The 12565-nt window shown below is 40.0% G+C and overlaps 2 protein-coding genes across 3 annotated transcripts; one reads left to right on the forward strand and one right to left on the reverse strand.

Moving 5' to 3' along the window:
• Positions 1 to 457: 457 nt before the first annotated feature.
• Positions 458 to 10213, reverse strand: abhd8a (abhydrolase domain containing 8a). 2 transcript variants are annotated; one of them, XM_044367131.1, is made up of 5 exons: positions 10144 to 10213; positions 3591 to 4423; positions 3257 to 3427; positions 2876 to 3092; positions 458 to 2743 (listed from the first exon to the last, which is right to left on the reverse strand). In XM_044367131.1, the coding sequence occupies exons 2-5, from the start codon at positions 4412 to 4414 to the stop codon at positions 2537 to 2539; spliced, it is 1419 nt and encodes a 472-aa protein (XP_044223066.1). In that variant the 5' UTR covers positions 4415 to 4423; positions 10144 to 10213; the 3' UTR covers positions 458 to 2536. The 2 variants fall into 2 exon arrangements, with proteins under 2 accessions (XP_044223066.1, XP_044223065.1); XM_044367130.1 differs by lacking the exon at positions 10144 to 10213 and adding an exon at positions 7173 to 7644.
• An 80-nt stretch (positions 10214 to 10293) lies between these two features.
• Positions 10294 to 12218, forward strand: mrpl34 (mitochondrial ribosomal protein L34). The gene is made up of 2 exons (XM_044367132.1): positions 10294 to 10439; positions 11431 to 12218. Exons 1-2 carry the CDS (start codon positions 10384 to 10386, stop codon positions 11747 to 11749), a joined length of 375 nt encoding a protein of 124 aa, XP_044223067.1. The 5' UTR covers positions 10294 to 10383; the 3' UTR covers positions 11750 to 12218.
• Positions 12219 to 12565: the final 347 nt, after the last annotated feature.

Below are 12565 nucleotides of genomic sequence, written 5' to 3' on the forward strand. Positions count from 1 at the left end.
GATGGAGGAGTGTGTGGGGTGGGATGGTGATGGTAGTGGGCCTTCACAGCTGTTTTATCCTGTTATACTCTTTAATTATTGCCACCAAAAATAGGTGGTGCTGCACAATTTCAAGTAATAATCATTAATTCATAGTAAACTTTGTAGAGGTTTACATGCAAATGTTGTTGTTACAAGATGCACTTTTAAGTGTTTATAGTTAAACAGCCCAGCTGTATAGACATCTAACAGATGAACAGATCTAGTCTACCTACTTTTTCCCCCCAAATTGTCTTTTTGTTTGTTTGTTGTTTTTTTGTTTTGTTTTTTGGATTTTTAGTGCCAATTACAAAAGTGTCATCTTCAAATTTTCAATTCATAATGACATATTGTAATTCTGTTACATCCAACACTCCCTGAGGAAAAACAGACTGCATTACTGCACAGAAACAAACAAAAACACCTGTAGACTGTGAACATCAGTTTTATTTCATGCCAGGAAAGGCACATTCATACACTGAATCCAACTGTTTTGATAGGTTATATAATGTTATATGCATCTACATTCAGGCAGTGCATATATTATGATTCCCATGAATAAATGCAACAGTAACATTAACACATTTTGTTAACCACAAAAAGATATAGCACATTGGAGCACTGACAATTTGTATATGCACACTTTTAGCATAAGAGGAAGTACATGTGCACCCTGTAGTCCATACAGTTTTACTGACCTTTTACATCAAAGGAGACATACGTATAGTACAGTACATTGCATCAGCAGCACTTGTTGGTTTTTGGAAAGGTCTGGCATCAGTGCCAGGTCAGTTTATTCCACTCTATTTCTCCCTATTTTGTTCCAGTTGCATAAGACCGGTCATGTTGCATCCATTCTGTCAAAATGCATATATAACAGACCAACATGGTGAGTATGAATGTCCCTCTTTCTAAGGGGACTTTCTCCTTTGGCTGACTCATATTTGATTCTAAGCATTGGACACCCAGTTTCAAATTCACCAGTTACACCTTCCGCAACTGATAAGCATGGTCTGAGAGCATATTAGACTGTGCTTTAACTCGCACCTTACAGTCCCAGTATGGGACAAAGCAACACCCATGAATGAATGTCTTTCACTGAGCAATATGTTTAGCTCATTCTTTCAGTCTTACACCATTACATGAACAGGGTGGACTGGAGAGTAGTAGGGGAACACACTCTGGTTTTGCATTAATCAGCTAAGAGACACAACAGCTTGAAGTACAACCACAAATTATTATGGCAGTTGCTGTTATTTTAGATTAAAGGCAAAGTAATACTTACACATAAAGAGGAACACCCATTTGATTAAAGAGAAGTGCACTGGGAAATTATCAATATGACAATATATTGCAACTCTCTCTTATTCTGAACTCATGCAGGGTCCTGGTACTTTGCATCCTTTGGATATTAAACACTATTGAAGGAGAATGGGCTGTTAGAATAAAGGAGGACAACCTTTTGGAATCCATGTCTGTTTTTGCAACCATTTCACATAGATCTCTCATTGAATATTATTTCATTTTCATGCAACTATGAACTGATGAATTGGTTACATTGTGCTTAACATAGACACACATAGCTTTTTGGTTTTAGAGTTTATATAAGAGTTCATTATATGGAAAATAAATGGCTCTAATTTGGAAATAGATGAGCCAATTTTATTGACAAAAGCTGTGACTGAGTCTTCATCTTTCAGATAGCATACACTGCACAGTGCTTGAGTTAGTTATTGGGAGGCTGGATTGCAGGTGAGCCATGATTTAGTGTCTCTGCCTCATGCGTAATGTAATTTAAATATGCATTTAGTGCAATTATTAATTACATTTTGCATGTATATATCTACTGTCTTTAACCAATTTCCCACTACCATCCAGTCAGTTTTAATAATAAACTATCATTATCAACGCTTACATTTCATCATAAGCTGTCCTTCATCATCATACTGGCAAATCATACCTGTGAAATTTCTCAGTTTACTACATATTACTTTGCCAGTTTTCCATTGAAAGCAGATGTAAGAGGGGCCCGATGCTAAGTTAATAGCCTCTTCATAAAGGTAGAACAGAAGCTCTGCAGTACTTTACAGAATATGTAAGACAAAGGCAAGGAAATTCAGACACCATTTCTTGGATTTTATGCCTCTTGCATCTTGTAGTAGTCAGTTCTTCACCAGAAACATTTCAAACACAAATCACAAATGGACATAGTCCCTTTGACCTCCAGATGTTGTGTCATTTTGCGAACATCGTTTGATGGAGCACAAACTCAAATCAAAAAGCAAAGCGGAAACTGACTGTGTATTTGCATCCGTTCCTCTCATCTTTATGTTCTGTCCATCATTCTCTACTTGGCACAATGCCATAAGTCCTGCTTTATCTTGGAGCACCAGTGGCCGTCCGCATCCTTAAGATGTGGCCCTGTATATAACAGCTCTCAGCCTAGGAGCAGCCTTAAGAACACATGTCGAAAAAGGCCTTCTGCTTGGTTCTGTGATGAAACCAGACTCCTTGTTGGTTATTTGTCCATAAACTTATTGATTTTCATTGTCTGGAGAGTGTCACTGACAGTCTTCTCTATGTCTGTCTTGCAGCTGTCTTTTCTGGACATGTCAGGCTCCCATAGAAAGAACTCATGGAGGAGGGTGTTGACGGTGTCAGGACACTCCATCATGACCATGTGACTTCCTTCCTCAATTACTTTTAGGAATGCAAACAGGAGGATCTAGAAAGGCAGCAAAAAACGAATGCAGAACTTTACAATAGGTCAAACTAAACTACAAAGAAGACACTTAATCTTAAATACCACATCAGAAATTAACATGGATTCACATAAAAACATGAAAATGTGGTGTACCTCTGCCATGCGCTGGTCCTCATCCATGGGCACAAACTTGTCACACATGCCATGAACCAGAAGGATGGGCACAGTGAGCTCAGCATGGTAGACCTCATCCCCCTCAGGCCAGTACTGGCCACTCATCATGGCACGCAGGACAAATGGAGACACATTGAAGGCATTTCCCTGCTTCAGCAACTGCTTTTCTTTGGCACCCTGACGGGCAAATCCAGCTCTAAAGACAGGGAAGCGAGAGGAGGTGTTACCTGGAATGCTAGAATGTTTTTAAATGCTTTGACACATAGCAATGCTATTTTGTCTGTGGTGAGGGAAGCTACTACAGTATGTGTCATTATTTCTAGTGGCAATTTTGGCACCATATACAAATGCAGCTCTTACTTGAGGAAGCTCCATGCCAAACAGGGTGACAGACAGTGAAGGACACAAGATGGCAGCTGGAAGATGGAACAGAGGCTTGGCTCCAGAGCTGTGGGACCCCCACCATTGATCATCACCACCTTATGGACAAGGTCAGGATATTCGTGGGCCAGGAAGGTGCAAAATGACACTCTGCAAGACATAATTGTATGGGTAAAGGGTGTTAAAAACTATGAAGAAATAAAGTTTAAATCAGAGTAAAGAAATCACTTTGATCATCTTTAGAATTGCATCAGATAGATCCAATAGTTAATGATTTATAACAAAAGCATCTCACAAATCCTAAAGCACTCACCCATATGAGTGGCCAATGAGAATGTTGCGTTTACGTGCATATCTCTTAAAGATGGCACGCAGGTCCTCTGCCAGGGCATAGAAAGTATAAGCTGCTGCAATCTGTGGGGCAGTGCTGGCTCCATGGCCCGCCAGGTCCGGCGCAATTACCTCATAGCCCAATCGAGAGAAGAAGTCCAGTTGGCTGCTCCAAATGTCCAGTGAGCCTCCCACCCCATGCACAAAGAACAGCGCTACGTCCGAGTGTGTCCCTTTGCAGCTTGAGATCACCCTCTTTGAGTCGATTAGCACTGTGCGCTTGGGCTTACGGCGACGGCGGCGAGGAGGTGGAGCAGGTTTCTGTTCCCCAGGGGGTGGAGGAACTGGGGGAGGTACAGGGTTGGGGTCAGGAGAAGAGGCCATTTCTTTGTAGTCAGCCAGCTCCACCTCCACAGTGCTACAGGGTTCCAGATCCCCGTCCTGACACTGCAGGATCTCAGAGTGCAACACATCACCGAGATTCTCAATCACCAGCTGGCCGTTGCGGTAGACGGTGATCTTCCTCTTGCAGTGGACACTGCTGCCGGTATTGCTCTCCTTATTATAATCCTCAGGAGAGCTGTCATCATCGCAGCCACTGTCCGTCTTCTCCTTGCCTGCAACTTGCTCTTCTGTTACTGTGGGCTGACGCTCAGGGATGATATGCCGCACCCGCAGGACTCTCCCAGGTTTCACCTCCACAAACTCAAAGCCATCAGAGGGTTCTGATGACTCCAGGGGCAAGACCAGACTGGCAGCCTTCCCAGTTAGGCAGCACAGTATCCCTTCCGTGATACTGGTCAGCATGGTGCTTCCCTGCATAACATCAATAACATCAAACATCAGAAATAATGACAAATACGTGATGCAAAGATATAACAAAGCTTATCATCACTCAGATGTTTAATTTGTAATATAACAAAAAACACATTATGTCTAAGCACAAAATAGAGAAAGAGACAACGCCTGAATCAAGCAATAGGTTTGTGAGGCTTACTACCTGACTCTTTCAGTATTCATTATATGGAACATTTTACAGTTTTTAAATAGGTTCAAGTTTATTTCCTGACGCAGTGTTTGCAAATGTCAACAGCTCAACAGGAAGAAATTGGGACCCAGCTTGGTTCCTATGAAACTGGACCAAAGCTGTTTCCTAGCAACGCAGTTACAGTGAAATGGTCTTCTTTATCCTTTCATCAGTCCACAGCCAATGTTGAGTAAACTGAAACCTGCCAATAGCAAGGATGCTTTCCATTTAATAGAATCCAGACTGCATTGCAAATTCAAAACACCATATCCAGTGTAACTCTAGCCTTTGTAAAGCCTTCATAATACACTCACCTGGGTGAAAAAGCAGCTTAACATTCAGAGATCCCAAGTTCATGAACAGACAACATAAAAACAGTACTTGTCTCATAGTTTCAATGTCAGTGAAGACTCACTATTCACATGTTGACCTAGACGTTTGCTATTAATAACCCTTCCTTTTGACACGGTCAGAATCAGGATATATATAAATAGAAAACATCAGTCATTGGGGTATGACTGTGCATACAATATCTCTCATAATAAAAGGATAGCAGTTCCCTAAGCTATACTGTTTCCAATGGAGATGAGAGAAAAACAGTCTTTGTTCTCCTGCTCAGGTCCAGTCACAGCTGAACTGCATTTAACCAGTCATGCAAATAAAGCAACATTAGTCTTCACTTTGCATATGAAGGCAAACGGATTATCTCTAGGAAACAGAGTGGGAAGAGTCACATCTACATGGCAAGGCTTCATTGTTTCCTGGTTACAGAAACTAAAACAGAACGCAGTATGAAGATTACTGCAGAGAGGGCAGATTACAGTTTATTGCTCATAGTATATCATGTAACATGTTGTTTAGATCATGATTATGTTTCAGTCATGCTTCCGACTTCACATATTTCATAGGAATACATAACGTGTGAACATGCCAGGATGTTGTTGATATAAAATGTAATAAACATGAATGGATTGAAGTGTATTTGTTGAGGAACATCATATATCATCATCTGATCTCATTCAGATGTAGATTCATATTTTATTTTTAGCCATTATTCAGACATCAATGTAATAAATTCATAATGAATAGTACATTTGTATCTGTGATCTATCTTTTATCTTTAAATGAAGAGTGCTTCAGAATCTGGCACTACTGCAAGGGAAAATTAAGCTTGTTTACCAACCGAATCTCCATATCTGCAAAGAAGAGTTCATTAACATATTAAAATGGATGAAGGGTCAATGCCTGAAAGACTGAATGGAGAGACCAGTATGTGTGTGCATGCATTATGTGTGCATGTGGCAATGCATGTATGTGTGTTGTTGTTGTTGTTGTTGTTGTTGGCAGTGGCAAGATGGTCTGAAGGTCAGTGCATCAAATGCTATCCAATTACACCCTAGAGCCGAGTGAATGTTGACTGACTGTCATGTCTTTCCACAGATATCAAAATGGAGAATCGGCACAAGAAGCAAACAGACACTCCAAACTGCAGCTGGATTCAGCTGTCACTCTGAAAAACTGCAGCAAGCCTCGTTTTATACTCAAAATGCGTTTCATATTTTGGCCAATACAGGTCTTTCATGCCACATTAACTACAACTGGAACATGATGAGGTAAAGGTGTACACAGTAGGGGGTCCTAAATAAGAGGTGGTCACTTGTGACAGTGGTGAACATTTGGCACTTAACCTTGTGTAACTGCTTGGCTGACCCTGAGATGCCACCACACCTCATCAACACAAAACTAACTACAGCAGCATCCATCCAAAGCCCTATCATTTAAATCAGTGATTATCCTGCTGACCTACTATCAATAAATATGGTCAAGCAGGACTTGAATGTGAGTGAGAGGAGCACAGTGACCACTTCCTGGAATCCACAAACCCAAACAGGCTGAAGGTTACTCAGCCATGTTAATTTTTGTCTGCATTGCAGAATATATAGGTTGATATGTCTGCCAAGTCTTACAGTAACACACATTAGGTACACAGTGTGCTGCTCTATATCCACAACATGGGTATACACACAGCACAGTGCGGTGCAGTCTGACATGACATCTGCGCACGAAATGTATATTTCAAAAAATAAGCCCATTATATGATACTTTCTGTTAAAAAGGTCTAATGCACAAATGTCCTATTGCTTAGCTGGTTCAACAAGCTTATGGCTTTCAAAACATCACGCCATAACCGCAGTAGGCTGCAGGTTTCAATAACATGTCATAAATCAATCATATTTCTAATAGTCACATAAAAATAAGAACTATAAAAAATAAAGAGCTATGTTACGTTACAATTGCAATGAATATGTCCAAATTACAGCACCGCATAACAAATAATTGAAAGATAAAAAATAGTGCGCAGGTTTAGGCCATAATTGCCTCGCTTATATTATCGATAGATCTATTATTTTTGCGCTGTCGCAGGACAACTGCATGCAGTTATCGTGCACTGTTTATTGATGCTTATCATTTTTTCCCCCTTGCACAATAAACATTAGCTAATTAGACAACATAATGTAAAATAAATCGATTCCTTACCTGCAGAATTACTGATGATTAAGGTGATTATACGTCTGCACCAAACAGATGACAGTCAAGGGCCGACAAAACTGAACTGAGAGAAACGTTGCATTTGGTGCAACAATTTATCTATTCTAGAGATGCTGCAAAATAGTAAAAGCTTCTTATTAGCGTCATTAGACTGCTACCACAGAGCACGAGGGGACTTGGACTGATGATAACGCATGCATCCATAAAAGTGTGCCAATTGCATTTCAGTAAGATACCCATAACGACTGCAAACGGCGATGTTTTTTCTCCTTCAGCATCCACTGCGCACCCAGGCCAGACCCTACCCAGCCCTGCTGCCCTTGTATCCGCAGCAGTCTTCGGGCAGTTTCCCTCCTGAGTGGCAGTGAGCAGGGCGAATAGAAGACAGCTGAACACTGAGCTGAAGCCAATGGGAGAGTCTTGTTTCCCTGTTGCTAAGGCTGACAGAACAGCAAGATGCGTGCGTGCGCGTGTTTGCGGTCAGGGAGACAGATATGAGGGGGTGACAGAAATGATAAAATGATGGTCCAGCTAATTTTCTAAATAGGCTAACACATGGCCGTAGTGAGGCCTATGCGATCCCATTTCAGAATTTACACTTGATTTTAAATCATCTTAACTGTCTCATCGTAAACTGTCACCTAAACACGTGTTTGGCTATTGCAGTTGCTGCAGCACTATAAGGAGACATGACCTTTAAGTTTTGGACTAAGATGTGCTGTCCCTTTGGTACCCTTGAACTCACATAACAGTTCCAGATCAGCACTGCTGTGACTGTCTGGTGCCTGTCACAGAGTAGTCCAGCTGTGACGTTTATGGGGCGGAGTGTGCCAACAGCTGTGTTGTCTGGTGTTGTTTGGCAGGCGGTGTAAATAACAGTAATTGTTTTATTATTATATGCACACGTGTTTTTAAAAAAATCAATTATACCAATTAATCAATCGAATGGCAACTCATACACAAATCTTGTATTAAGTTTTTCTCAGTTTGGCACAATTCTAAAATGACAATAATTCTCAGTACACCTAATTTCTCATCATTTTCATACTGAATTAAAGCACACTGATCTTCAGTATACTCAGTGATTCAGCGTGTGAGTCAAAATGGCTTCTCAGATTAGGGCCACATGTGGTTTATTTGGTTAACTTGTGGCGGACATATGGTGACCAGGAGTGGACTGCCCATGGGCCATCATTCCATGTTCTAAGTGGGCCAGAACTGGACCAGAATAATTTTACTATCTGGGAACATACACAGTGTGTAAATCATAGCTTTTCAAATATGTATTTGTATGCATTATATGTATGTATGTAATATGTATTGTATATGTATTTGTAAACATCCCAGCAGGGGGAAGGTGCCACCACGGAAAAAGTTTTTTCCCCCACAATGTATTATAAGGGCCATATGACCAGATGTGATTTTAATTCTGGTGTACATGACTTTTACTGTGCGGTCCAACTGTAAACAGTACACTGGGAAGGTATATATTGTAAAGCCTTTGAATAAATACTTAAACAGGTGTTTGTATGTCAGGAGTTTTGATGGATACTCTTCAGCTGGCTGTAAAGGATATTTGACTTGGGGGTCACTGTATGTAAGTCTCAATGATGAGAAACACAGTTTTGGTAGACTACTATATTGTTATATTGACACAGCTGTTTTTCATTTTGACTGTTGTGTATTAAGCAAATGAAGGGGGATCACAGTTTGGCAGTGATGCACAAATTGATTAAGTCATTTAATTTGGGCACAAGTTAAATTATGTCCCATTGCAAGTTAAATGAAGTGCTGTGCTGCACTATATACATTGTTTTGATGACTCCACTTACAGTAGTGTATTTAGAATTGTAAGTGTTTCAAAAAATTGGCTTAAGCAATTGAAAAAACAAACAAACAAACAAAACCCCAACAACATTGTAAATAAACAGTAAGTTTATACCCTGAGTACAACCTCTCAGGCAACGCTTCCTCTTCAGGCATAATTTGTAAATCAATTCATCACATTGTTGAATTACTGTGCTTACAAAAGTAAGATAAAAATTTTGTAAATGTTTTAAATTAGCAATCAGATTATAATTAGTGCCTGTACATAATGAGTTTTCTTAAAGATCCCCTATAGACATGTTGCAAATAGATGCAAATACTCTACTTTGAATAATAATTTGTGTCTGATATGGTTTTTCCACAAAAAAGTTCAATTATCTTGTTAAAATCCTTCAAATTACACATACTCCTTCACCCTCATTAAAAATTCCAGAATCTATAAATAAGAAAATAAATTTCATTTCTTTTTCCCGCTGGACACAAGATGTCTCCTACTTAAACAGTCCATTCTCTGTGTTTGTGCACCGGAAGCTTCAAGTTTCCACATCACACTTGTGTAAATTGAATACTGGACCAGGATTTGCTTCCAAACTATTTGTAATGTCACAAATCATGCTCATAGGCTCACTCCTGGACTTTCAATGAGCTCAGAGAAACTTTACACTTTCAGCAGATGAATGTGAAAACAGCCTTCTGCACATATATTATTTTGCACAGTGAAGCACAAACATCAAACTGAAGGAACAAGAAGAAAAACATATTTTTGAGTGGAGGGAGACTTTAATAAACCTTCATGCAAGTTCTGAATTGATGTCCTCTTTGTCTTTTCTTCTACATAATGCAGGGGTGCTCTCAGAGATATCTATCCACCAAGCCATTTTTCTTTAAGCCAGGTATTTAACTAACTGATCATAATCACCTTCCTTTGTTGAACTTGTTAACCCAACACTATTTGCTCTGAGGTCACAGCAGGGCAGGCAGTAAGAACACTTGGTGATTAAATCTCTGGAGCTGAGAGAGGAAACCCTTTTCATAATTACAAAAAAGTGGTAAGGTGCAAGACAATATCCCTTATTTTCAAAGGCCAATGTTGACAGGTATGTCTCGGGCTGCAAACAAATCAAGTGTTTACCTTATGCAGCGTCTCCCGTCTGGCGGACACTAAAGCTTGAACCGTTTCGTCGGTAAACTGCTTGACATTTAACCTGACAGGCTAAACTCAGGGTAAATAGTACAATATATATCCAGCTAGAAGCATTTCAATTGGCTAAAAGGTCTGAGCCAATCACAGTGCTTCATATACAGGGGTCGGCTGGCAGACCTGTGACATTCAGTTTCCCCATGCCTGTGTCAACTGTGTAAATATCTCAAAATGAATACTATACTGTCGTCTTTTGCTCGACTGCGTGGAATAACCCACATTAGCAGGTAACACAGTTCATGTATTTGTAGATTTGGTTTAAAGGCAAAGCCAAAAGTGTTTGTTTAAGATGCTAACATTGACATGCTAGCATTAGCTCAGCGGTACGTTAGCGTGGCTCGTTTATAATGAATATGCAGGTAGATAGCTAAACTACCCACTGGCTGGAAATTATATTTAAGTGATAGATAGCTGATCAAATCGTACCTGAATGGCAGCTAAACAAACCAAAACACTTGCAACCCTGCATATGAAACTTACTTTGTTTAATAACTGTCATAAGTTACTCTAAGGCTTTTAGGAAGGACATCTACATGTTGTGTTTGTGTTATCAAAAGCTGCTGTCACTACGACAACCACGCCAACAGTCGTTAAACCGAAACACCGGCATATTGTAGCCTTAGCACGCTGTGGGTTTGTTATTTGATGACACAGCCTCATTTATTCCTAACGTAACCCCAATGGGCAAAATTAGAAACCTGTTGTATCCACGGAGGTAATGTGTGATCTCATTTTAATAAGAGGCGAAAACCACTCTTAAGATCCACATCTAAATATGGTGAAACAGTCAAGGAGAAACCCTGATCCACATTTTCCTTCTCTTCTGACACATTTTCCTTGAAATATTAGTTGTAGACATAAATAATCCCTCCATTGTATCAATTTGCACCTCTACACATGTTCTGTTTTTAAATGACCTCTAATTGTCTAATATATTGTCTTGTTCTGTAGGACATGTCATATGTATAAAACAGAATTCCTGTTATGAGAGATATAGAATAAGTGGGAATCACAGGATGTTATGACTTAAAGTAGCAGTTAAAATGTGTTTTCATCATTATATTGATGCAAAAACCAAGGCATGGGATCAGTACATGAGACCCCACACATAAATTGCCTCAACAAAATGTATTACAACTTGAGTGCAGTTACAGTGCTTATGTGTTGTGTTGGTGAAAACCATTTGTTAATAGTATTTTTTTCAATTTGTCCCTTCAGCATTCCTGCAGGGAACCTTGCAGTAACTGGCAGCACTCACCTTAGATTATTTAGCAACTGGATTATACCAAGAGCAGCTGTGGGACCTCAGATTTCCAGATGTGGGCCACTCTCTTCACAAGCTGAGGGTTCAGGAGTGTTCCAGCAGCTTCCGTGGCAATACCAGCAAGTGCGAACACGGAAAAGAGGTACAGAGTATCAGCCCAAGAACATCAAACGCAAGAGAACCCACGGTTGGATCAAGAGGATCAGCTCACAAGGCGGCATTGAGGTGATTCTACGGCGCATGTTGAAGGGACGGAAATCACTCACACATTGAAGGTCCTTGTTGGAAAGGATGACTGGTGGTTGACCTGTAAGACTTTCAAGACACAGACTTTGGTTCTGAAATGCTGGAGGTGCTCGGCAAGCAACGGAGAACTTGTGTATTGGGCTAACTGGTGATACTGGGTGTGGGTTGGGTTTGGCATTCCCAGTTCATTGATAATGAATGGAAACTGGCCTTCCAAAAACAAGTTGCTATTGCCTTGAGTGAAAAGAAGCCTGGTAGTTTCGCCCAGTTATATTTGCCTGAATACAGTTTACCAAATGATACTCAACATCTCCACAAGGTTTGGTTATAATCATTAAATGTTAACAGATCGATGCATTTTGTGCTTGTGTGAAATCATTTGGTTCAAAGTCAAAATGTGTCTTTGTGCAATCCTACAACATCTGTTTTATTGTTCTGTAATAAATACACCAAGTTCTGTGTGACTTGGAAATAAAAAGCACCCTAGCAGAATTTACATGATGTGCATTTGTGTTTGTTTTTTTGCTGCTTCAAGAAACAGAAATTTGACCTCCTGTTGACCTCATGTTCAAGGAAGACTTTATAGATACATGACTGTTTTCAAGATTGACTACCACCTACTAATGGTGACTAAGTTGAGGTTTATTGTACTAAAAGCAGTTAAACATGAAAAAGAGTGTCAATTGGGTATTTTGTCATTAAGTGTGAAGATTGGTGGTTACTTGCTTATCAGAGGAGCTGGGGGAAAGAACTGGTTTCTGATTGGGTACCTGTGGTCCATCAAGGGACCAAGAATTCAGAATCAGTGGCACTTTTTCACAAACCAAGAAACTGATTGTTGAA

This window comes from Thunnus albacares, chromosome 12, assembly GCF_914725855.1.
Source record: "Thunnus albacares chromosome 12, fThuAlb1.1, whole genome shotgun sequence".
Taxonomy (NCBI): Eukaryota; Metazoa; Chordata; class Actinopteri; order Scombriformes; family Scombridae; genus Thunnus; species Thunnus albacares.